Genomic DNA, 24,718 nt, shown 5'->3' with positions numbered 1-24,718 from the left:
CCTTGGACAGATCATTAAAACCCATTTTTACTCCTTGGCTTATGACATAGTCTGAACCTGATTTTATTGTTTTAATCTAATGTGCTGACTTTATTGTTTTAAATGTAATTCTAATGATCATTTTATACTATTTTATTATTGTTTTTGCTATTTGTGCCAATTTTATTATTTTAAATGTCATTTTAATTATCTTATTTTTTAAAATATTTTTTCTTTATTTTATATTATTTATTTATTTTTTTTAACTTGTTCAATGTATCATTTCTGGCATGTCAAGTGTACAGCACTTTGTGCTGGGGGCTGATCTGAAAGTGCTATATAAATAAATTGCTTGCTTGCTTGCTTGCAGTCTATCACGGGGCTAACACACAGACATGAAACCATTGATTAGTTACTCGAAAGCTAATTTAAAGTCACCAATCAACCTAAAACACGAGTCTTTAGAACCTGGACAGAACATGCAAACTCCACATAGGACGTTTGCAGCCAGCTGGTGGATTTTAACCCCAGACTTTGTTTCTGTGAGGCAATGCAGTCTATTTTTGAAGACAGAACCATTAAGTTCCAAATTTGGATCAGTAAATTGTTCATACAAATCCATCAATAATTTTGGATAGAGGAGAAAACCACTGGGACTTCTCCATTCAGGAAGTTGGACCGAAGAGCCAGAACCATTATCAGTGACTTCTCACACCCTCCATCACAGACCGTTCCCACCAGCTTCTGCAATAGCTTTCCCCCAGAGTCATCAGACTTCTGAAATCAAAACGAAGATACGCCACAACTCCACAGGTCATTTTTATTATTGCACTTTGTAGTATTTTTGCTGCTATACATTTAAATATAGTTCTTTTTTTGTTTGTTTTTTTTAAATCCTGTGTTGTACCAGTTGGAATGTTATTTTATCCCTTGTACACTTGGTGTGTATTTAATGACAATAAGATTGAAATCTAAGTGTAGCTTTTGAGTAATCTTGGTAAAAATGTCCACACACACACACACACACACACACACACACACACACACACACACACACACACACGATCATGCAAGGTTGCGTGAATCACCATCCCGACACATGAACTACTTCCTCCCTCTGCTGATGGTTAGGTGGAACAGCAGGAAACAGCTTGTTGACTTAGATCAGACCAGGAAAATTTAATCAGTAGTTTGACAAGTATGACAGGTCACACTACGTGTTGTCCCTCACAAGTACAGTTCAAGTGCAGGTAATTCATAAAAAACAAACACAACAACACAAAACAAAAACAAGATAAAAAAAACTCCAGGGAAACACAAGATGCAACATTTAAAGTTATCTATAATTTAGACATGTTGTCCATGGAAATCCAAAGTCCATCCGTATATTTAGCTTACAATTTACTCTGCTGGTGTTTCAGGCAGAAAATGAAAAGGCTGAAAAAAACATCTTATACTTCATTTACCTACTCCTCCCTGACCCATAGCTCCTCTCGCTAAATGGTATTTGGAGTCCAGACTTAAAAACTCCTTAAACTATTGTGCGTTTTTTTGCGATAAAAAGACAAACAAACATACATTATTCAAGTTTCTACTAAAGATCAAGTCAGTAGGCAGCAGTTAGAGACATCATTATGAAGGCAACAAACAACAAAAAAAAGCAGAGCAAGCCACTAAAACAGGACAATCTGTTGTTTTCTTTCTTGTCATCTCTCCCAAACCAGACTCCGCTTTACTTAGAGCTACTTATTGTGCTTAAAATAAGTCAGATCCAGTTTGCTAATGGTCATCAACGCAGTCTACAAACAGGGGTGCAGCACTTTTGATAGACCGAGTTTCTTTTTAATACTTCAGCTTCATTAAAAAAAATGTGGGTCTGAAGAAGAAACTGCAGCCAAGGTCAGGCAAAAGCTAAGTGCTTTGTTAGTGAACGATTGCGTCAAATTACCCTGATCATTACTGAAAGAAAACGAAGCAATAAAAATGAAATAAACTGGGATCTACATTTGAAGGCAACATGATGCAGCACAGCCGCCGCTAATGACACTGGTCGAAACTATCTAATAAATGTGCAGCTCACAAAGAAAATGAATCAATTCCACGCCGAACGCCCATCTGCGTTTCCTGATATGTTTTGGAACTCTGTAAAAACAATCACATGGGGGATTTTTTTGTCCTGTTCTGTTTAAATGTCATGTCATGATTCTCCAGCTAGCAAATTAGCTTTGGCTAATTTAAGAGATATTAGATTATTTAAATTTTTAAAACGAGTTCTGTACAATAAAATGTTGCTGAATATGATATAAATATCTAATTTTAAGAGTCTCCTCCTCAGGAGCCAACCGATTTGAAATACTTCAAAAGTAAAACAAACAAAAAACAAAACATAGACAGCACCAAAGAGTTCCTAGTCTGGGTGAGCATAAAATACACCAGATATATTAAAAAATACTGAATAATGTTTAAAAAAAAAAACACACTAGAACCAAGAGAAATGTCTGTGCAATAGCCTTCTTCGATGCTGCTGTTCATACAGAGGAAAAGGCCCAGCTCTTCATCTGTTCCATGTTTCCTCTGCAGAGCGCAGTTCCAGCCAATCGCAACTCCCACTTTGGAACAGTCGTTTGGTTTGACCCAGATACACGGAGACACCGGGTGTTGGGTGGATGCAGTGTGCCCCACTGGTCAGCAGGGGAGGCTAGTGAGGTTTCAGAGATTGGTGAGGTTGATTTCAGTTCACCAGCAGGACATCTTCATACGTGGTTGTTCTGAGGGGAAAATAAGGTTTGATGATTTACTACAGTTAGGATGTTTAATATTATTATCTCTGTAATTACAGTTTCTTATGGTAATATTTACGGGACATATTTTAACAATTTTAACAAAAACAACACGATATTCACGGACGCATTTTTGACGTGATATGATGTAGAGTATTGTAAGAAAGCAACTTTCACCACAGCAGGAATGTTTGATTTAGCAGATTTTTGGTTTAAATATTTATTTTTACAGTGGTTGTCATTCCCAAAAACTCCAAAGGCATCCGTGTCTCTTCCCAGGACTGAACCTGAACCGGGTTAGGTTGCGTGTTAGGTGATTAGGTAAACCACTGCACTATGTTATTTTAAAAAAATCGAGCTGAAAACTGTATTATGTTTTTAAAATTAAGGATAAAATATTGGTGTGTTCATAATCATGTATGCAACTTTACGTCTTTTTCAGTGCTGATCATTTTAAGGATTTTAAGGACCTAAATATGCTCCCTCTGCTGGCCAAACTAAGCATTTCTTTTAATGTTAAATATGTGTTCAGACTTTTTTATGTCTCTAATTTGTGCCTTCTTATCTTGTTCCTGAGCTATAACCTATGAAGCAAAGGTTTATTCGTTGTGGAAGTGTTCATCTATAAAAGGAGGCACAGCACAAACCTGAAACACACACATATCAGGAGGAGGACTCTTAAACATTTAAACCCCCATCCCTGGGACTAAGATCATAAAAAAACAGTAGTTGGGATTTAACAAAGTAACTACTGTTTGCACTTTGATTACCTCACCTCCTCTCTCTGTTCACATTGCATGGTTCTACTGAAGGTTTCTTCCTCTTAAAAGGGATTTTTCCTTCCCACTGTCGCCAAAGTGCTTGCTCATGGGGGGGGGGGGGGGGGGGGGGGGGGGGGGGTGTGTGTGTCATCTGGTTGTCGGGGTTTTCTCTGTATTATTTTAGTGTCTTTATCTTACCAATTAAAGCACCTTGAGGTGACTGTTGAGTAAATTTGGTGCTATATGAACAAAATTGATTTGAATATGTGTTTGGAAAGACTAAGACATGAGAACAGGATACCAGGAGAACTAGATGTAAATAGGACAAAGGATGTATAAAAGTGAGGAAAGAGAAAATGACCTGATTTCCTTCCAGTGTGCTTGGTCAGAGCCTGATAATTAACACCAGTATAAATGGTAGAGAAATATCGTCTTTCTCTCTCTTTTTCTCCTCATCAGCAGCCAAAAATGGAATCAACTTACTTTGCGACATAATTGTGAGGTTGATATTTTTGTGCTGTCAGCTTAAATTAGGGAGTCAGACTTCACAGGTTTTGTGGTTGTTTAATAAAGCCCGCTGTCGCATTTATCTGCTTTGGTCTTTAGAAATGTAGCATTATGTTAATTTAATGTATATGTTTAAGCTTTCAGGGGGGTCACAGGAGACTCACTCACCTGTCACAGCAGCAGAAGAAGGAGCAAGGTGAAGTCTCCAAACCTCTGAACTTCCCAGAATTCGGTGCATCTGTGCACTCTGCTATGAAGGCGTGCAGATCTGTTATGTGGATTGGTTCTTGGGTTTGATGCTGTGGAAATCAACAACAACAACAACAAAAAAGACACTACTGTTACTTTTCTGCTCTTTATTTGTAGTCCACAGTAAATACAGAAGCAACAGTTTGGATGCTACGGTGAGTTCTTTGTAATGCAGACTGAGTGATTCTACACATTGTAAATAAACGGATCCTTTTTATAGGCAGCGATTTCCTACCTTGATGGTCTCGTACGCTCCTGTGATGAGAGCGATGAACAGAGACAGCACCATGTAGATGAAGAGGGAGATGAAGGTGTACAGGTAAACCTGGCTAAACAGCCACACTAGAGGACTGGTCTCCTGCATCTCTGCGAACGTCACGAACATGTCGTCGCCGTTAATGAGGGAGAACAGACACTCGGACACCATGGACAGAGAGCGGAACTGTAAATATATATTTTAAAAAAGGTATTTTAATTATCAAAGTTAAGAGAAAAGGTCAAGTTTTTGAAAGCAGTTTAAAAGTCAGAATAAACTGTAGTTCATGTTTCTGTTCCACTGATTTACTCAGTGGACGGAGAAATGTCCGAAAGAAAGAAGGAAGTCCAAAACTGTTTAATTATCTTCTCTGTTACACAACTTAGATATTATTGCTGAATGGCATTTGTGTGGCCTACTAAAATTTTTTTTTTAAATAGGCACGTTTTGTGTGTTCACATTTACTCATATACACCGATCAGACATAACGTCATGACCCCCTGCCTAAGATTGTGCTGTTCTCCTTTTTGCTGCCAAAACAGCCCTGACCTGGTAAGACACCACCAGACCCCAGCACATGTGCGCTGGTATCTGGCACCAAGATGTTAGCAGCAGATCCTTTAAGTTTTGAGGCGGAGCTTCCATGGATCAGACTTGTTTTTCCAGCAAATCCCACAGATGCTGGACTGGGTTGAGATAGGGGGAATTTGGAGGCCAAGCCAGCACCTCAAACTCATTCCTGAACCCTGTTTGCTTTGTGGCACCACCCAAGGTTTCCCAGCAGAACATTGCCCAAACATCACACTGCCTCCGTCAGCCTTGCCTTATTCTCATAGTGAGAATAAGGCAAAGGCAAACACCTGGCACATTTAAATCATGGTGCCAGGTGTTCCCCAGATAAGTAACGCACACACACCCGGCCATCAACTAGATGTGAAAAAAAGATGTCATTCACGAGACCAAGACACCTTCTTTCATTACAGTTTGCCATTTTTCCTGCTTCTACTGCATCAACATTCATATCCCACCCACTATCAGTTATTCACGTCACCTGTGAGTGGTCATAATGTTATCCCTGGTCGGTGCAAGTGAACTAAAACTTCGAAAGGAAAACTTAAAATTCCAAGGAGTGGAAACAAGTTTTTGACATTGAGTTTTTCCCACATTTAATTCACCTTGACATGGTATGGTCCCAGGACGATCCAGCCACAGAAGCAGTAGCCCAGATAGATGACAGCCACACAGCAGCAGAACCGAATAACATTGGGGAAAGCTGCTCGAAGTGTCACGATAAGGATCTGCAGCAGGGAGGTGCAGAAACACAACACAGATCAAATTACAGTGTGAGAGAGCCCAGAGACACTAAATTAAATGGCTTTCTACATTACATCAACCCACAGGAGGAACTTCTCACTTTCTCACAAGTTATTAAATCAGCAGCATGTAACAATGTTATCAGAAGCTGTGCACCAGCACATCTGCAACTTACATTGTACTTCTGGAAGAATGTGAGGTAGCGAATGACTCCCACCCACACTAAGAGAGTGGAGGTTCCCAATAGGATGGCACAGAGGTCATAGGAGGATATATTCTGTTGGGAAAAACCCAAAGGAATCGGCTTTTAAAAAAAGCTAAGACTACATGTACATGTTAATGTGTGTCAACGCTAAAACAAAACCCCCCAAAACTAAAGCTGATATTAGACCTTTGTCTCGATGCCGATTTTGATGAAACTGCCAGTGATTGTGAAGATGTCACTGATGATGAGGAGGATATACCAGCCGTTAATAAACTCAAGCCGGTCTCCCCAGCATACTTTACGATCTAGCGTCGTCTTAAAGAACTTCACAAACTCCTGCAGAGCAAAGAGAAAGAGAGATTAGCCATGTTTACACACATCAGTAGAATACAATATCGTCACTGACTTTTAGAATCGATTTGATTCCGATTCGCAAGGTCCCAAATCGATTCGAGCCACGATTTCGATTCGATTTAAATCGGGAAATTTTGCCTCAAACAGTCAGAAATATTATAATTCTGATCATTTATCAGTACTGACACTTCATCAGAGGTGTGAGCATCACAGCAGATGCGTTTGTGTCAAAGTAAGTGAGCAAAAAACACAGAAGAACATGAAGGAGATTTTCTTGGCCTGACTTTTTATAGCAGACAACTTTGAAAATATTCTGCAGTAGAACAAAAACGGAAGAAAACCATGACTCAGTATATGAACCTGATGCTGCTGAAGTGAAGCAGAGCAAAGTTACACAGGTTTTGAACAGCAGAAATGAGGCTTTCTTGTCGGAAGTCATAAAAAAAAAACCAAACCAAACCAAACAAAAAAAAACCTAAACAGTGGCCGACAGTGCTGTACACAACGGTAGACTGTTGGGTAATAAGGAAGTGAAAAATGCAGAAAATTGAGCTTTTTAGATGGGAAACTGCTCTCAAATTAAACTGAGAGAGGGAGAGAGAGAGCTCTGTACGAATCGGAATCGTACGTGGCGCCGGGTGAGAAAGCCAACATCTCACGGATTCTGATGCGTCGGGTCCACGCTTTGTGTTCACATCTTTTTACGGAATCTGTTTACCTGCTCTCGTTTGCTATTTTAGCTGTTTGGTGGTTGTTGAAATCGTTTTGTGAGGTTTAACCTGAGATTCTGGCGTTTCTGGCAAAATATATTAATATTTAAAAATCGATTCAGGATTTTAATGAATCGATATGGTTTGTTAAAGCTAAAATCGATTTTAATCAATAAATCAATTACTGAAACTCATCCCTAATACAATATGGATCCCCAGTCAGGCTACTATAAGCTTTCACAAAATTATTCAAGAAAAACATTTAAAGGTTAGAATGAGAACCTACTAGAGATGGCACGATACCACTTTTTCATGTCCAATACCGATATCATAAATTTGGATATCTGCCGATACCAATATGAATCCGATATAGTGTGTTTTTTAATCAATAAACCCGTTTTTTTTTTTATATCTTGCTGCTTTTTGTATAAGTTCATACTCAAGTAAAAAAACAAACAAAAAAAAAAAAACACTGAAGCTATTCTGTTATACCTGTATGCAAAAAATGCACTGCACGCAAAATATTTCATAGTTCAGCAATACTGATCAATCTAATAAACTTAAACCTGCACCATCCTCCCTATTCTGGTATTTTAAAGAGTAAGCAATAGGGGTGCAACGATACACAAAATTCACGGTTCAGTTCGATACTTTGGTGTTACGGTTCGATATTTTTTCGATACAAAAAAAAAAAAAAAAATGTTCATGCCTTTTTAATTTGTCATTTATTAAAATTATAAATATATATTTTAACTCAAAAGTACAGTTTTTAAATTTAATGTTGCTGAAACAAAAGTAATTAAAAAAAGAAATATATCTCAGGGCTCTTAAAATTTCAAAATCCCTGGTAGCCCTTCGGGCAGGGACTCTTCAGTTTTTGGTAGCCCAAAATAAATTTAAGTAGCCCGAATAAAAAAAGAGAGCAATTTTTTGATTGATGTTTTGTTTCTTGTTTTGTTTCCTTTATAATATTATACATTAATGTATAATATTGTAAAGGAAACAAAACATTAATCAAAAAATTGTTGAAAAACAAATTACAACATTAACTCAAATACTTGGTTCTAATTGAACAGAAATTTCTATGAACTTGTAAGAACTGTGTAGAACATGAATCAGTCTGTGTCAGATCCTGAATTTGAAATTTCCACTGAAGTCACGGGTAAGAGGCAAGTGGAACCAAGATCGAGGCCATTTGCTTTTTGAAGTTTGCAAAGACTGCTAAATTTTGCCAGTGTTAGTTCACTCTTTGCAACATAGTACGCTGTTTTAAACTGATTTTCAGGTTTATTTTTAGTATGTTATTTGCAATTGGTGTTTGTTCTGGGAAAGATATTGCAGACTGAGCAATAATGCATTTCTTGCATTTCTCATGGGTTCTAATGGGGGCCTTTCTTAAAATGACTGGTCCCAGTAACAAAGGCGCTTGTCGACTCAGAAATCGAGAGAAAACCAACAACACACCCGGCAGAACATTATGTTATTTACACGGGTGCACATAAGTGGTCCGCATGTGCGCATTCGCTGTCAAAATAAAAGACGGGCACCAGATAAGAAGTTATGTGCAGCCCTGGTTATTTAGCTCGTCATATTGCAGCCACAGAAATTCTTTTGTCCATGAAACCATAAAGCTGCACTTTCTTTTTGCCTTATAGTCTGATTTGTCATAACTTTTCAGTTTTGTGGTAAGCTTTTCTTTGGCTGTCACTTCTTCACCCTGACCTGTCTTATTTGGCTCAGCAGAACTAAAATATATCCTGCTGCTTTTACACACACACACATAACGGTCAGCGATTCTCTGCGCGATCAACCTCTCACATGTTTAAGCTTGCTGCGGGAGATTTCACTTGTCATGTTTGCATAGTAAGCTAACGATTAATAAGACGATGTCAGAGGAATTGGTGCGCAAATTATCATCACTCACAGATCAGTGCTGTCGCTCTCTATACACAGTTCGCGCGATTGCAAAGTGAAAGCAAAAAACAAGCGCAAATTCAAACGCGATTTCAATATGTCACATATTGACAGTGGCTCACCGATGCCAATGACATAATTACCCAGCTACATTTCTGAAAGAATGCAAAAGCATTGACATATATTTTTCCTTCCTACAATAGCCCGACGGGCAGGGCAGAGATAGATTTTGGTAGCCCGACTGGAAAAATCGCTAGCCACGGTACGTCGGGCTAGTGATTTTGCGAGCCCTGTATCTGATTGAGGAATCACTCATCTTTGGAAAAGAGAGTTTATTACAGAGAAATGTCTCTTTCCAAAATAAAAGCTATACTATCCGCTTCTTCTGGGCTATATTCTCAGCAGCATATTGTAGCGGGTCAGGGCTGTTCGGGGTTCTGTTTGTACAGTTATGTTTTGTTTATGTTGCCATAGTGACGGGTGACGCCCTCTCGCTGCGACGGTGTGTCCTTCCGGGGTCAGAGGGCGCCCTGTGTGTTGTTGTTGTTGCTGGGCGGTTGCCGCGCTGAGCAGTTAGCTAGCGGCAGTGTTCTTCTGCAGATTTCAATAAACGGCTGTGCTCCCTGGCTAGCTCACGGGAAGCAAGACCAAACGACACCTCCGTCTCCTCGTTGTCTGAGCTCGCCACATTGGTGTCAGAAGTGGGATGATGGTGGCACCCCATGTTCTGACCCGAGTGACTTTTCCCCCGCCGGTCGTGACCGGCCGGTGCGCCAAAAGAAGGCACCTGGACATTTGCAGGACTTTGTGTGGGGCAATGGGGTCGTCGGGGACGACTGACCCCTTAGGTGGGGGGCTATGTAGCGGGTCAGGGCTGTTCGGGGTTCTGTTTGTACAGTTATGTTTTGTTTATGTTGCCATAGTGACGGGTGACGCCTTCTCGCTGCGACGGTGTGTCCTTCCAGGGTCAGAGGGTGCCCTGTGTGTTGTTGATGTTGTTGCTGTGCGGTTGCCGCGCTGAGCAGTTAGCTAGCGGGAGTGTTCTTCTGCAGATGTGAGAGCGAGACCAAACGTTACCTCCGTCTCCTCCTTGTCTGAGCTCGCCACAATATTAAACATATCAGGTCCCCATAAGGAGAATCATGTGCTAACGGCTGTCTAAATGACTCGGGTAAAGTTTGTAGCATGCTTGTTGTTTTTGTCTGCTTCCACTTGTCTTTGCACTAGGATGATGTTGGTGTAAATGTGCAGTCATATTCGTTGTGTTCCCACTAGTGCTGTCAGCGTTAATCTCGTTGAAATGACGTTAACGCCACAACACGGCAAATCTCCGTTAACGGCTACCCCTGCGTGGGGCTAGACGGCCAACACGTTAACGAGCTAACTGCACTAACACACTAGTTCCCACCCATGTAATTGAGCATTGCGTGGAACATCCGACATACTGTTTTACTTTAGTCCATGAGCGCTTACCTTCAGGGTCATACCTCACATGAAAACCAAAATAATTCCAAACGCCAGATCTGAATGAGGGTGGGGGAGGTTCAATTTGCCATGTTGCCAGGAGAGCTTAACTTCTGTCTCGCTAGCTTGCCCTGCGCTCTTCCTTCTGCTGTTTGTGTTGAACGCTCAGTGGATCTGCGCTCCACAGTGCAGCCTAGGCGTAGTCGAACGCAGATTCACTGAGCGCTCAACACAGACAGCATCGTCAGAAGGAAAGTTGATAAAATAAATTACAAATTTTGTATTGTTCGATACATATGCGTACCGAACCGAAAGCACTGTATCGAACGGTTCAATATCGATACGAGTATCGTTGCACCCCTAGTAAGCAACCTAACTAATAGGGCTCTAAAACTCCCAGCAAAAAATAAAAAATAAAAATAAAAAATAAAAGAAATAGGGAACCACCCTCCACCTCATGATGCTTAATTGACATAATCAACTTTAATTTGATGCAGTGTGAAAAAAAAATGCACAGAAATAAAATATTTTTCAAGAATAATTAAATAGATTCAACATCTTTCTTCAACAGAATTGCAGACTGCACAGCCTTCCCAAAGGAAAAGGTACTATAGCTTACTAGGGTATATTAGACTTAATAGTTACTATATACAGTAATGGACTTCTATATATTTTACATAAGATTAAAACTTTGGGTGTAAGATTCGGATAATTATTTATAAAAGCTAGACATTTTAAATGAGAATAAGAAAGAAAAGTATGTCTTTGTGCCCCATTTTCCCTGTTCATGCTCTATCGGCCCCCCTGGCTAAACTTTGCTAGATCCGCCCCTGCACAGTTACCAGCGTCAGCTACGTAGAAAAGGATCCTGGTGTAGATCGTAAATAAATTCTAACAACAGCTGATCAAGCTTAAACGTGCTGCTGTTGTTCAGCCGCTGGTTTCCTCTTTCTGGCGCGAAGTGGGAGATAAACAAACAAGAGAGACGGACTCGCGACAGAAAAGCTGATCAGCTGATCATTAATCAGTTTCATGATTGAAGTAGCAGCAGGAGAGGGAGGAAGCGAGAAGAGACAGTCGCTCCATATATCGGTTGTAAAGCTTAACGCGGGGATGGTTTACAAACAGAGATGAACTTACACATTTGCTTTACTTCTCTCTGGGATAACTTCCTCGGAGATGAAATGCCGGATTGGTAGCGAGGCTACAAATACACACAGCCGCTCTATCAGGTGCTACAGTTATGAGCCGAGTTACGCCGTGTCGCAAGTTTTGTGAGGTGCTTTTTTGATGTTTAATGGATCGGATTACATTTTTTATTTCTCTCCGATATCCGATCCAGTAATTTACGTCAGTATCGGACTGATACGTAATATCGGATCGGTCCATCTCTAGAACCTACTATTCACTACTAGTCTGACATTTCCTTAGAACCTGATGTTCCTCTAATGTGAGTGGCCCCAGGTGATAGTAAAGTTGTATTGGAGATTTTCTTTACCCATTGCAGCATGATGCCTCGTATTATGGAGCGTCCACACAGCACCAGCGACAGCATGCAGATCAGAACCACAATAATATCAAATGCCAAACGTGCGTACGTCTGAACTGGAGGTTAAAGAGGAGAAAAAAAAGATGTGAGCAGTCTGTCTCCTCTTCATGGCTGCAGTCTAAGCCTACTGCTACACACTTCTGTATAAATAACTTCACTCATTGTAACTTCCTATTGGCTCATTATTGTGAACTAGAAACAACTTTGTGATATTTTGTAACACCTTTGCTTACATGTTTCTAGTTTCATCACTGGTATCATATTTTTCTTGCTGTACTACTTGCACAGTAGTCCCATGACCACTAACAGATGCTTCTTCTTTTCTGTTTTCTCACCTTGTCCAGAGATGCTCGGGTCTTTGCACTCCTTTATTGACGCCTGGTTATCTAGCCGGATCTTCACCTTGCCACTATGAGCCTTGTTGTCCAGAACTATCTGTAAAAGAGAGAAGAAGGTTTTAAATGACGCACACAGCTCGGCCTGCGAGCACAGCAGCTGTTTAAACCTGTTTGCGAGCGGCAGTCAACTGGAACTAAAGAGTAAACTTACACGGCTGGTTTCATAAATGGACTGCGCTGAGGCTGGTTTGTTTGTTTTCACTTTAACTCTTTCCCCCATATTCTACAACCTCCCCCTGTAGCTTCGATACCCTAAGTTATATCAGTAAAGACTTGGTTTGACAACCATTAGAATAGTTTCTGGGTTCTTCCAAGGGTAGATGTATGGGGAAAGACCACCCTCACTAAATTCTAATGCACAGCCTGTAATGTTTTTCTAGCCTTGACATATGACAGCTCAAGCATGTGTTGAGTCTGAAAGTCTTTAACTCACTGTTATATGAAAGGTGTAGCAGTCTGGGATCTCGTTGTTGATGATAGTCTGGATATTTATCGCCTTCAGCTGGAACTCTATGGTAACATTAATCAACCTGTTTTAAAAGAAAAAGAAAACAAACAAATGAACACAAAAACATCTAATTTCTAACAATGAAACCAAGGTGACTAAAAGAATGACCAGAGCCACACATGCAGGACAAGAAACACAACATGATTCATATCATATCTCTGTGGGTTTGAGTCGCTGTCCTTGTATACATGCTTGTGTTTGTTTGTTTGTCTATGTGTGCTGCAGAGGTATGTGATCATTAGATAATCTTGTCAACAAAGAGGAAACGAAGCCATGTGAAAAATGAAGCCGTACTTGTGGAACTTGAGTGTAAAGTTCTTGTAGTTGCTTGTGAGCGGACCCTGGGGGATCGTCATGGGGTTCACGCCAACACACTCTAAAGATTACAAACAAAGAAGAGAGAGGAATATCATGCTGAGAAACTACTGTCAAACTTGAATTTGCTTTCTTATTTTATATACAGGAAGCACAACATCATTTTTCAACTGCTAATCTTTTTTCTTAACGTTGATAAACTGAATGAAACAGACACTGGCATGAGGAAGCAAGAAACTCTTAGGCTGTGCAACAACTTCTGTAATAGGAACTATCGTTATGACACATGTTTGATGTAATACGTCAAGAAAAGCTGGTGACTGGTAGTCCCTTTAATGCCCTCAATTTTAATCATTTATAGAAAGGAGGACAGCAATTTCAGACTTAACTGTATTGCTTTACAGCTTCCCCTGCTGATAAAGACCTCCTGTACACTGCACCAACCTACTTTGTTAGTCATTGTTTAAATGACAGAAAGTCATTGTTTAAATTACTTTCTGTTATTTAAACAATTAAATAACAGAAAAGTTCCTGTTTTTAAAAAAAAATCTACTATAGATTTCAGTTTTTATAGTTGGTCGACAAAGAATGTTTTCTGTAAATCAACAAAAAAAATAGACTTTCTGTAATTTAACACTTTATTTCTTGAAACTGAATCCCAAAGAGTTAGCTGCATTGTCGACAAGATAAACAAATTCTGCTTTGGAGAGAGAAAGTTCTTTGCGTTGCATATTATTACATCCAAAATACGATTAGTTGAGCCTGTTATGATCTATTGACCAGTCATGACTTGACAAAAATGACAAGACATTAGTCATTTAACTTAATTATTTGAAATCTGTGGGGAATGTACTGCTCTGTAATACAGCTGCTCCTCTGAGTCAGACTTTTCCTTTTAAAGTGACAGAACACATTGTGATGCCCACCTCAGGCAACAAATGCAACTGGGGACTTTTTGCAAATAACCACACTCTGCTTGACCTCTAATATGTGTGAAATCCTGCCCCTAACCACTTTCCATAGAAGATTTTTTTTTTTTTAATCTGGTCTCTCTCTCTCTGTAGTAATCTCTGCATTTTTCTTGCATTGTTGTAAAGTGGGAGCCCAGATTTCATTTCTTTGAGTGTGTTTGACAAAATTCTCTGCTGAACTACTTGGTACACAAAGGCAAAAACTCTTCATATGCAACCCGCCACCAGTAAACGTGAACTGTCATTTTACAGAACCAACGTCTTGTCACATCGAGAAAAAAATTTCACACATTAGCAGTCTGCAGAGGCGAGGACTCTGCAGACTGTACAGACTGTTCTTTTGTACAATGTAGTTCACGCTGCCTACCTTTGATGACACGGGGGTCTATGCTGAACGTGTCGTTGGCGGGGTCGATGTGTCCCTTCTTGTAGTACTGCTGGCAGAGAAAGAGGGCACTGCCATTCTCGGCACGGTCATAGACATATGCATAGCGTCCCACTGTGGTCTCTGGCAAGGCCAGATACTGGGAAAAAGGATGAGATTAGACTAATTCAGGATTATCACTGGGTTTTATGAAGTGAAGAGAATACAAGCTTCCATAGAAACAGGCCACACAGGTCTTAGCTTTCAGCTAATATCAGTACAATCAATACAAGAATGAAAGTCAAACACTTAACTTCGAGGGAATGGCGTTGCTGTCTGGAGTCAAATAAAACTGTCAGATTTTATGTTGTCAGCTTTCTACAGCTCACCAACTAAACTATGCACGTGCTGTATGTGTAGGCTCTGCCCTTTGTCTTCTAGTTATCAACCAAATAATGTAATGTCTTCACTGACCAACACCTTTTAGCCTCGTTCATACTATAGATTTATTTGACTGTGACATTGAAATAACATGAAAGCACAGGCAGAGAAACAGGAAGTGAGCTGTATGTCAGACCCACTGTGTGCAGATCTAATCAGCGTTGCTGACATCCTTGACAGTGACTTATTTTGTAAACCATGGTAATAAAACTTCATGAGGCTTACTTTCATATTTATACAGTCAAATTTGGGTATATAAGACTGAATGTGTGGAACAGGTGAGCAGTGAATAGCACTGATGATCTATTGCAATGCAAAGTTTGGCTGGAGAATCTCAGATTCTGGTATTTAAATGGAGGACACTGTGACATGGACCACACACCCAAACATTCGTGCAGATCAGTTTCTAACTTCACTCAGTGTTTATCTATGGGAATAAAGCGAGTACAGTAGCAAACCATACTCACGCTACAATGATTCCCATAGACTTATAATTTAGCCCATGTTTGGGGAGAATGATGGAGACTTCAATAATATAAAGCAGAAAATTTTCATGCTGTGGCTAATCAGGAAATTCTGTTTAAAAAGTTGTTTAATAAAGATAAACGGTTACAAATTTCAGTTAAAAAAAAAAAAAAAGATTATCACCTGATCCACGGCGTAGAAGATGTGGTCGTAGACGTCCTGCTGTGTGTAAACGGCAAAGGAGTCATCTGAGGACTCATCGTAGTCCTTGAGGAAGATGTGCTTGAAGGTCATAGTGTTCTCCTCCTTAAAGGTCACCACCACCTGGTTACTGAGACCAAACAGCACCAACTGCAGCAAAAACAGGCACGGGGTATAGAGAATGATGTGAGGACGATAAGAAGCTGTGACAAAGAAAAAACCCTTATGTGGTGCGTTACTGTTACAGCCCCTAAACAGATAATGTTTCATATTTGATATTCAATTTGTGTGAATGTTGAAACTTCTACATCATCAGCGTGATTCCCATTAAAATGTACAGAACCAGAAATGTATCCAAATCAAGAGCACCCCCAAGTATAATATATGATGTACCTGAGTGGTGACAAAAAAAATTTTGGCTAGCTGCAGGATCAGTTTAAAAGGATAGCGCCCCTTGGCATGATATTTATCACAAGGGCTCATAAAGAAGTATTTTAGCTTCCTGCAAATCGCCTCCTCTTCCTCTCCAGCGTGGACCCAGTGACATCCTGCTGCTGTGGCAAACCGGTGGTGGTTACAGTTGTTGTCATGACTGTTAATTTGATAGTCATCCTCGCCACTGCTGTCTGTGGAGCCGTAGCGAGTCACCGGAGAGGGAAGTCTTTCCCGCTCTGATTGGGAAAAAAAAAAAAAAGATTTTAATTTTTCTAAAATATATCTTTTTAAAAACACTCTTTAAATTGGCCAACAAGTTTACAATGAGACCCTGGTTGTTCAGTAAAAAATATTGTCCAATGTATCAGTAATTTACCAATAAACTGACCTGGTCTACTAATGCAACACGTTAGTTGATAATGGCGTAGAATATATGCAAGACTAGAACTGAAATCCAACATCTGAAGCAGACTTTGGTCCAATAGAACATGCTGTGAAATCTTTCAGGTCTGGTTTTCATTATTCACATAACACAGCATTGTATCTGAGGACTGGTATTCATCAATGTTAAGAAAGGTAAACCCACATGTGCAGCGTTTTTCTCGAACTACTGGAAACTTCTGCTGAACTTACTTTAGTTTACTCACTCTTCATGCAGTTGTTTTTTTTATTCATTTTTGAAAACGCAGCTTGTTCCTCTCAGTCAGTAACACTTTGATAATCGCAAAAATCTTTGCATTTTATTGACTTTAATATAATCTATATCAGATGCTTATTTATAATGATAACATGCCTTGTTGTGGTGAAATAAAAAGATGAACTTAACTGCTAAACTTAAATCACGATAAGCTAAAAAGGCAAAGGCAAAGATAAATTGTGGCAATGAAGTAATTATGCAAAACACAGAAATTCCTTTTTGTGCAATCAAGCAGTTGGGCTGCTTTCCTTGCAACCACGTGTTGCAAGGAAAGCAGCCGTCATGTGAATTGAGCAAATTTCACATATCTAAGTTTTTTTTCAGCTGAGACCAGTCATTTATGGGCTGACTGTGCATCCAAGCATGATTGGTAAATGACTGGTAAAAGGAAATTAGGAAATGAATGCATTTTCTGTTATTTCTGACTATTGAATAAAATGTCCATGCTTGAGTAAATGAAACTCCACTTAACAGCATTTTACAGTTACAATGTTGGTGACTGAAAAGAACCTCTAGGCCTAAAAGTCCTCTCTTCAGGAATAACACTGCAATCATTTCCTGGAATACGTGATTTAATCTTCCCCAGACTACTTCTAGAAACAGATTCCTGAACACACCACGGTTTTCTTGGAACCCATCATAGTCCTCATTGTGTCTAATACTTTCTCTTTATCTCAGATCTCATTATCTCAGTGAGGTCAGCTCTGCATCACACGATAGCTAACCTGTCCAACTCAGAGTCTATTCAGACTCATGTGAAAGAAGAAATGCTGCTCTCAATTAACCAACACGCTTTTAGTCTCTAACGTAGTTTTTTTTAAATGACGCCGATTCATTCACTCTGTTTAGGTTTATTGAGTAGTTTTACTTTCCACTTTTTCCTTCTTGAGAAAAAAATAGAAAAGTTTGTGAGAAAGTCTGAAACTCTATATTCCTGAAGAGACTGCTCTCCCAAAAGAGTCATAAGAGACCGTTGCAGATATCAAGTATCTGGTTTCTGCGATTGGTAAGAGATGATAAATCTGGCCCGACTTTGTTAGCCACGGCTAAGAACAGAGAAGTAAGGGCACACTGATTTTGACCTCGGCCCGATGATAAGGTGCTTTTGATATCAAATGCAAAACACACTGTGGTGTGATGTTTACATGTCATGGGTTTTTGCAGTTGAAATTACACAAACAAGATGTCAGGTTTAGTTTTTTCCTTCTATGACACTGGTTATATCAGATAAGTTACATAAAGAGACGTTATGACACTCATGAAATCCTTAATGTAAGTCTGATGGAGAGTTCTGGAACATCACAGATAGCAGCTGTTTCGCAAGCATATATCAATGACAGACAGGTACAGCTGTGTCAGGTTTTTCAGTCCTGTTGCCACAGGTGTCTAAAATCAAGCATCTACGCATGCAGTCTGTCTTTACAAACATTTGTGAAAGAAGGGGTGGCTCTAAAGAGCTCACTGAATTCGAGTGTGGTACTATAAAAGGATGCCACCACTGTAAGTCAGTTCACGGACTTCTTCCCACCTACATATTCCACAATTAACAGAAAGTGGTATTACTGCAAAGTGGAAGCATTGAGGAACTACAGCACCTCAGCCATGAAGTGGCAGACCACATGAAGTTACAGAGTGGGGTCACTGTGTGCAGAGGTGCATAGTGCGTAAATGTCACCAGCACACTCCTGACTCTGGCATTAACATCAGCAGAAAAACTGCGCCAGGAGCTTCATGGCATGGGTTTCCATGACCGAGCACTTCTTGTATCTAATATCAAATTTAGATAAATGCACTTTAAAAGAAAACCTTTTCTCTGATGAGCTGAGTGAAATGTGTGTTAATGTGCACGTGTGCAAATTAACAAAACCCCTGACTCTATCGGCACTTTGAACTGAGCCAGATGCTTTAAAAAAAATGATAAAACTTCATCTGTTCACAGTAATCAGCAGCTTTTACATACTGCAGACAAACACACACAAGATAATTATACAATAAATATCAAATATAAAATGATACAAAGAACGTGTCCATATTAAGTGCATATGCACATATCAAAACTTTTGTTTTGCGAATGTCCATACAGATCAATTGTATTTCATTCTTTTAAATGTTTGAAATAAATCAATCCTATCCATTCATCCACAAGACAATATATCATGTTTTAACACTGCCTTTATAAAAAAACAAACAAAAAAAAGCCCCACTCACACACTGTGACCCAATCACAGCTAATACTTGTCACATGTTTTTTGGTTCGCTTACCCTGCTTATTATAAAGAAAGGAACAAAGAACAGGGTCATTCAGTTTGTTCGCTTTATACTGAGGAAACAACACGGTGGCAATAAACCTAAAACTCTTTACGTAATCTGTTTACTGACCTTTAATCGACAGTTATGAGTTATTTCTCAAAATGATCACTTGCAAGATCACATACACGATTGAATTAGGGAGGCAAAACCTGTTAATCATTCTCGACGTGTCAGCAGAGCAAACTACCAGCTTAGCAGTGTCTCTTGCAAATGGGAAGTAAAACAGGAGAAGTAAACCCTGTTGTGTCCAGTATTAGTCAGCATTACCTGTAAGAAGAAAGTTCAGCGAAATAACTTTACACAGCAAAGTTTGGAGCTGGAATAACGCCAGGTTTGTCGTGCAATATTCCTTCACTTTGTTTATAAGATTACCGTTCCTGAAAGGAAAAGCCTCTTTTTGCAAGTAATTACCCGTGACACAAAAGTAAACAAACAAGAAACCTCAAAAGGAGAGAACGGCTGTTAGTCTTACTTCTACTGACATGGATGCAGGCGGAAAGTTTTGGCAGGTGATTGATGAATGGCTTCTTGGACTGTTAAAGGAGCAGTCCGCATGCTTTTGTTTCAAGTGACAAGCATATCTGAGATGTATTTAAATCAATGTCATAGTTTAAATGTCACAGTTTTGCTTTTTTATATCTAAGGTTGAGTAAAATACATTGCTTAATTTAGGAAATCAACAGTAAAAGGAGATTTTATGGAATCTGCATGTGGTAAACTGCAGTAAACCAAAGCCATATTTGTAGGGGTCACTTCCTGCTGTAACCAACACCTGCAGTTAACCTGTGAGAATTTTTGGCTGTAAAGTTAAATAAATAACACACCAATGAACATTTGGTGTTAGCACAGTATGATGGAAACAGTTTTTTAATTATCTCAGCTAGAAAGGAGGCCGGGCTTTGGTTGCGTGCCTCGGTGAGAGGAATGTGAAGCATCCAAAAGAATCCAACAACTTAACATTTTACGCAGACAACTGGGGCAGCATTCATTTATATCTATGATCGTAGGAGTGCATTGATTGACATGGCAGATAGCAATCAAACAAACAAAAGTGGGCGCAGGCCAATGACTAAGCCATCCCATTTGACACTTAAAAGACAGGATCTCAGATGCCGCAGAAATCTATAGAAATATCTGGCTCTTCTGGTTCACTGTCGCCTGTGGCACTCGCAGAAACACTGATAAAGTTGCCTTTCTATCAATCAAAAACTGGAAATCTCTCATATCAGTGTTTAGATCTAGTCTAGTTGTCCAAAGTAAAAGGCCACACACAGGCTAAGAATCAAACTCTTCCACTTATAAAAAAAAACTTAAAGGATAAATCTTAAATGAAAACAGAAAGACTGGCAGCTGTGTTCAGGGTTGTTTTGCACGTAGGAAGTGATCCATGAGTGAACTTAAATTGGTCTTTGTTCTGCAGCAATATGCTTAACTTTAGTCAAGTCAAGTTTATTTATGAAGCACATTTAAAAACAACCAAGGCTGACCAAAGTGCTGTACAATAAAATACAAATATAAAATACAATAAAACGCAAGTACATAAAACACCTCACTGATAAAACAATAAATTAAAACAATAAGTTAAACCTTGCTAAAAGCCAATGAGAAGAGGTGAGTTTTAAGAGCAGTTTTAAAAGTTCCTAGGCTTGTGGAGAATCTGATGTGAGGAGGTAAACTGTTCCACAGTCTGGGTGCAGCCACAGCAAAAGCCCTCTCTCCCCTAGTCTTTAATCTGTACCTGGGAACATCTAAAAGCATCAGGTCTGCTGACCTCAAAGATCTCCTGGGGCGGTAAATGCTAAGAAGCTCTGCCAGGTAAGGAGGTGCAGTACCGTTAAGAACCTTAAAAACCAGCAGTAAAATTTTAAAATCAATCCTAAAAGCAACTGGGAGCCAGTAGAGAGAGCAGAGGACCGGAGTGATGTGGTCTCTCTTTTTGGAACCGGTCAGCATGCGAGCAGCAGCGTTCTGCACCAGTTGGAGGCGATGCAAGAACAGCAAACAGAAAACAGGTGGAGTGACAGCGAGCCGAACATACTGGCGCCATCTTGTCAACTTTAAGCATTTGGTTAAGATTTTTTTCAGGTTTATCTTCTTTGGAAGTGAAAAAGCCTTGATAATGGTTTTATATGCTAATTTTTTTATATAGCCATCTCTCAAAGTTCTGTTACAAATATGTGAGAAACTTGAAGGTAAAGAAATACAAGTTAAAAACTCAACATCCATCCATTTTTCCTCTTTACAGGAATGTCATATGGGTGGATCGGTGGATAACCCCACGCTCTCACACCCACAATTACAGATACATTTAGGATCACAACCTAATAGGCATTCCTTTGTCCAGAACCCACACACACAGGAAAAGCATGCAAATGCCACAAAAAAAGGCTCCAGCAAGTCAGCAGGTTCAAATCCAGAACCTTCTTGCTGTGAGAGGACTATGGTAGTACTGCACCACGGTGCTGCCACTAAAAACAAGTTTAATGTCATTTTACTGCTTAGAAAAACTCAACAGTTTATCATAGTTCTAGAAATATTGTACACGAAGTCACGAAGATGTCTGATGTACAACCTGAAACTACAGTCTGTGCACATGAGTAACTTGTCACCAGCAAGGGGAGGGCGAAACAATCCTTAATTTTAAATTATTGCTCATACATATTTTAGGAATATTTAACATGTGTCTCGTTGAGGTTCGTTGAGGTTTGTTGCTTACTGTAAGTTTTCAACACTGTCAGAAAGTCTCAAAAGGTTACTTCAGTTAAGTCAAATTTCTTCTCTTGAGGTCAAAAACAGACTTTCACTATCAGTTAGAAAATTCTCATCAGCATGTCTCACTGGAGCTGTACTTCATTTTATACACACTAATAATCCATCAGAAAACAGAGACTCAACCATGCATGTAAGTAGCTTATCAGACAGAGGCAGTGTGACTATGCATGAAAGACTTCGGATGCTGATTTCATAGGTTTGCTAAAAAGGGTGGTGGTCTTCATGGTTGTAGTGCAGGATTTGATCTGGGTTTGGGGAGACAGTCTTCATTACCAAAGTAATACTTTTCCTTCACTGGAAATAACTTTATACACTGCTGTACATTTTAATCTATAAAAACAGTGCATCATTTATCAGCAGATTCATATTGGCTGCAAAATAGTCAGTAAATCAAGTTTTAAAACAAATGAAATTAAATGCTGTGCTCCCTTTAAACACTTTTGCAGTCCACACACAGCTTTCAAAAAGTAAAGTTTCAAAAGTACAAGAATGTACAAGAACACTACGACTGTCACCTTCTTATTCTGTTACTTCCAGTACTGATCCCCATACCCTTCCTATAATGTGAAGACAGTTATTGGAAGAAAGGTTTGCTTCACAGGTTAGCTTGAGACTATGATTAGAGGGACCACTATCACTGGCATTATTATGTTGAAAACTGCATATGGATGATATTTTATTGGAGGATTTCACAATAACTACTAATTAGTACCAAGGCATCTAATTTTATTATAATCTAGTAATTACAGTCTGGAATGCATGCAGTTGAAGGTATCAACATCATTAAAAACGAAAACAATGACATAACTACCAGAGTTTCAAGATTAACCAATAATCCCACCGTTCATACATCTTAGAGAAAGGACATTATAGGATGAATCCACACGAGCTAAACTTATGACAAAATACAAAGATATTAAATGCAGTGTTGCAAAATTAATAAAAACAGCAGATCTTTCTCTTTGTCATAATGTGTTTTTGATTTGCATTTATTGGTTTTTAATGCTCTGCGTTAAAACAGCGCCCCGAACAACTTCTGTGTTAATCTTTTAGAGTTAAACATGCAGTATATCATGATATCATGTCCGAGTTGCATGTCTGATGGAGGAGCAAAAGAAGGAAAATCCCACTTTGTCAACAAGGATTCAAATATGTAGTCATGGAGCAAAAAAAAGAACTGATGTTAGCGGAACATTTGGACACAAAAACCACTTGATGACACTGAGTGCTGTACTTAGCAGCCCAGAAGATGACAGAGCAGAAAAACAGTTTCGTCTGAGGTTGCAATGTTACTCAGGTTTAAACTCATTACCGGTTAGCTTTTAAACACAAAAAAATCAGGTTGAAGCTAATTTACGCATCGCAAAGAGCCAGCAGCAGGGGAGTGTACTAGAAACCAAAGTAAACAAAACCACAGTCGTTACGGATAAGATAAATTAAGTAGTTAAATGTTAGCGCTACATTACCAGAGGAGTCCTTCCGTCCTGTCGTAGCCATGTAGTTATCTGTTAAAATACATAAATAGGTGAAGAAAACGGTTAAACCTATCGCCAAGCGGGTGCTTTCTCGGGAGCTGTAACTGTTGATCACTGACGAGGTTAAAAACTAAAAGCGTTTCCGCTCTGTGCAGAGCACGTGACCTATATCAATTTTGACCACGTGACTCCTGCAGGAACCCTCTCGCGCTGACATTTTTAACAGTTTATATGGTTTTCTATTTTCTAATTCGTTTGACTATTTGCTTTCAGCTTAGTTTATTTCCGTTTCCAGAGTTTTCTTGTTTCAGGTTAATTTTTATTGTTTGATTATTTGTTTAAGTTTATTTCTTTTTTCAAACCTCCCTCAGTATCTCACTATGGGAAGCGCCCTCTGGCATGGCCAATCACGGAAGCTCAACAAGGAACACGTGGGTCCAGGACAGCCCAATCACTTCAGGGACATGGGGTCTGACCCGCTTATAATAACGTGACCAACCGTCCTCTTTTCCCAGGACATGTGCAGTTTTCATGTTCTGTCCGGGACGTCCGGGAGGGGGGGGGGATTTTCGAGATTAATGAAAATGTCCGGGTTTTCCTACAGAGGACCCATATGTGTGACGTCATCCCCGAGGTGCTGCTTTGTGTTGTTGTTCTGCCCTTAAAAAAAAAAATGTTGTTCTGCCCTCACAGACGGGACAGACGGGGCGCAACAGCGCGCCTGGTGATGTTTCAAAAATGCCAAAGCGCAACTGCAGCTTTTCAGACGAACTGCAAAAGAAATTTCCTTCGTACCGTCCCGGTACTGATAATTTTTCTTATACAGATGAGGCCTTATTTCTGTACCATTATTTAATTCCAGAGGTTTTTAAGTTTTTTTGCCCTTGTTGACTTGTAAAAGCCTATATGACATTTTTGTTTCACCATTCATTAACCGCACAGAGAAGGCATCGTTTAAATATGTTAAAATTTTCTTTAAGCAAACAGTATTATTAAAGTTCTTCATGACTGGGCCAAGTGTTCTCTTTTTTGGAAATCAAAATATGGTCACCCTAGCTTATAATAGCCCCGGCCCCACACCACCCCTTGAAGATCATAAAAGCTTTGTGCAGAACCTTGTGCACTAATTAATTAGACTAAACAATTATTTACTTTAGCTCAAGTTATTACGTTCGCTAAAAAGTTGGGATGCTGTGTAAGACATAAATAAACCTAAAATACAATGGTTTGTTCATTCTTTTGGAACATCCATTCTACTGTAATTATATATTTTCGTTGAGGAAATATATTGTTTTACTTTTATTAATATTAAATTATAATTATT

The 24,718-nt window shown here is 39.4% G+C and overlaps 1 protein-coding gene across 1 annotated transcript; it reads right to left on the bottom strand.

The window, feature by feature from the left end:
- Positions 1-979: 979 nt before the first annotated feature.
- mcoln1a (mucolipin TRP cation channel 1a) lies at positions 980-23,519 on the bottom strand. Its single transcript, XM_085410230.1, has 14 exons — positions 23,386-23,519; positions 16,099-16,376; positions 15,688-15,855; positions 14,602-14,758; positions 13,243-13,324; positions 12,874-12,970; positions 12,378-12,477; positions 11,992-12,098; positions 6,238-6,387; positions 6,022-6,123; positions 5,708-5,830; positions 4,512-4,718; positions 4,196-4,326; positions 980-2,747 (listed from the first exon to the last, which is right to left on the bottom strand). The coding sequence occupies exons 1-14, from the start codon at positions 23,414-23,416 to the stop codon at positions 2,711-2,713; spliced, it is 1,770 nt and encodes a 589-aa protein (XP_085266356.1). The 5' UTR covers positions 23,417-23,519; the 3' UTR covers positions 980-2,710.
- Between the last annotated feature and the right edge of the window lie 1,199 nt (positions 23,520-24,718).

This window comes from Rhamphochromis longiceps, linkage group LG6 (genome assembly GCF_057381845.1).
Source record: "Rhamphochromis longiceps isolate RC_006_pf linkage group LG6, R_longiceps_female_GT1.1, whole genome shotgun sequence".
Taxonomy (NCBI): Eukaryota; Metazoa; Chordata; class Actinopteri; order Cichliformes; family Cichlidae; genus Rhamphochromis; species Rhamphochromis longiceps.
This window is presented reverse-complemented; position numbering and strand designations above follow the sequence as displayed.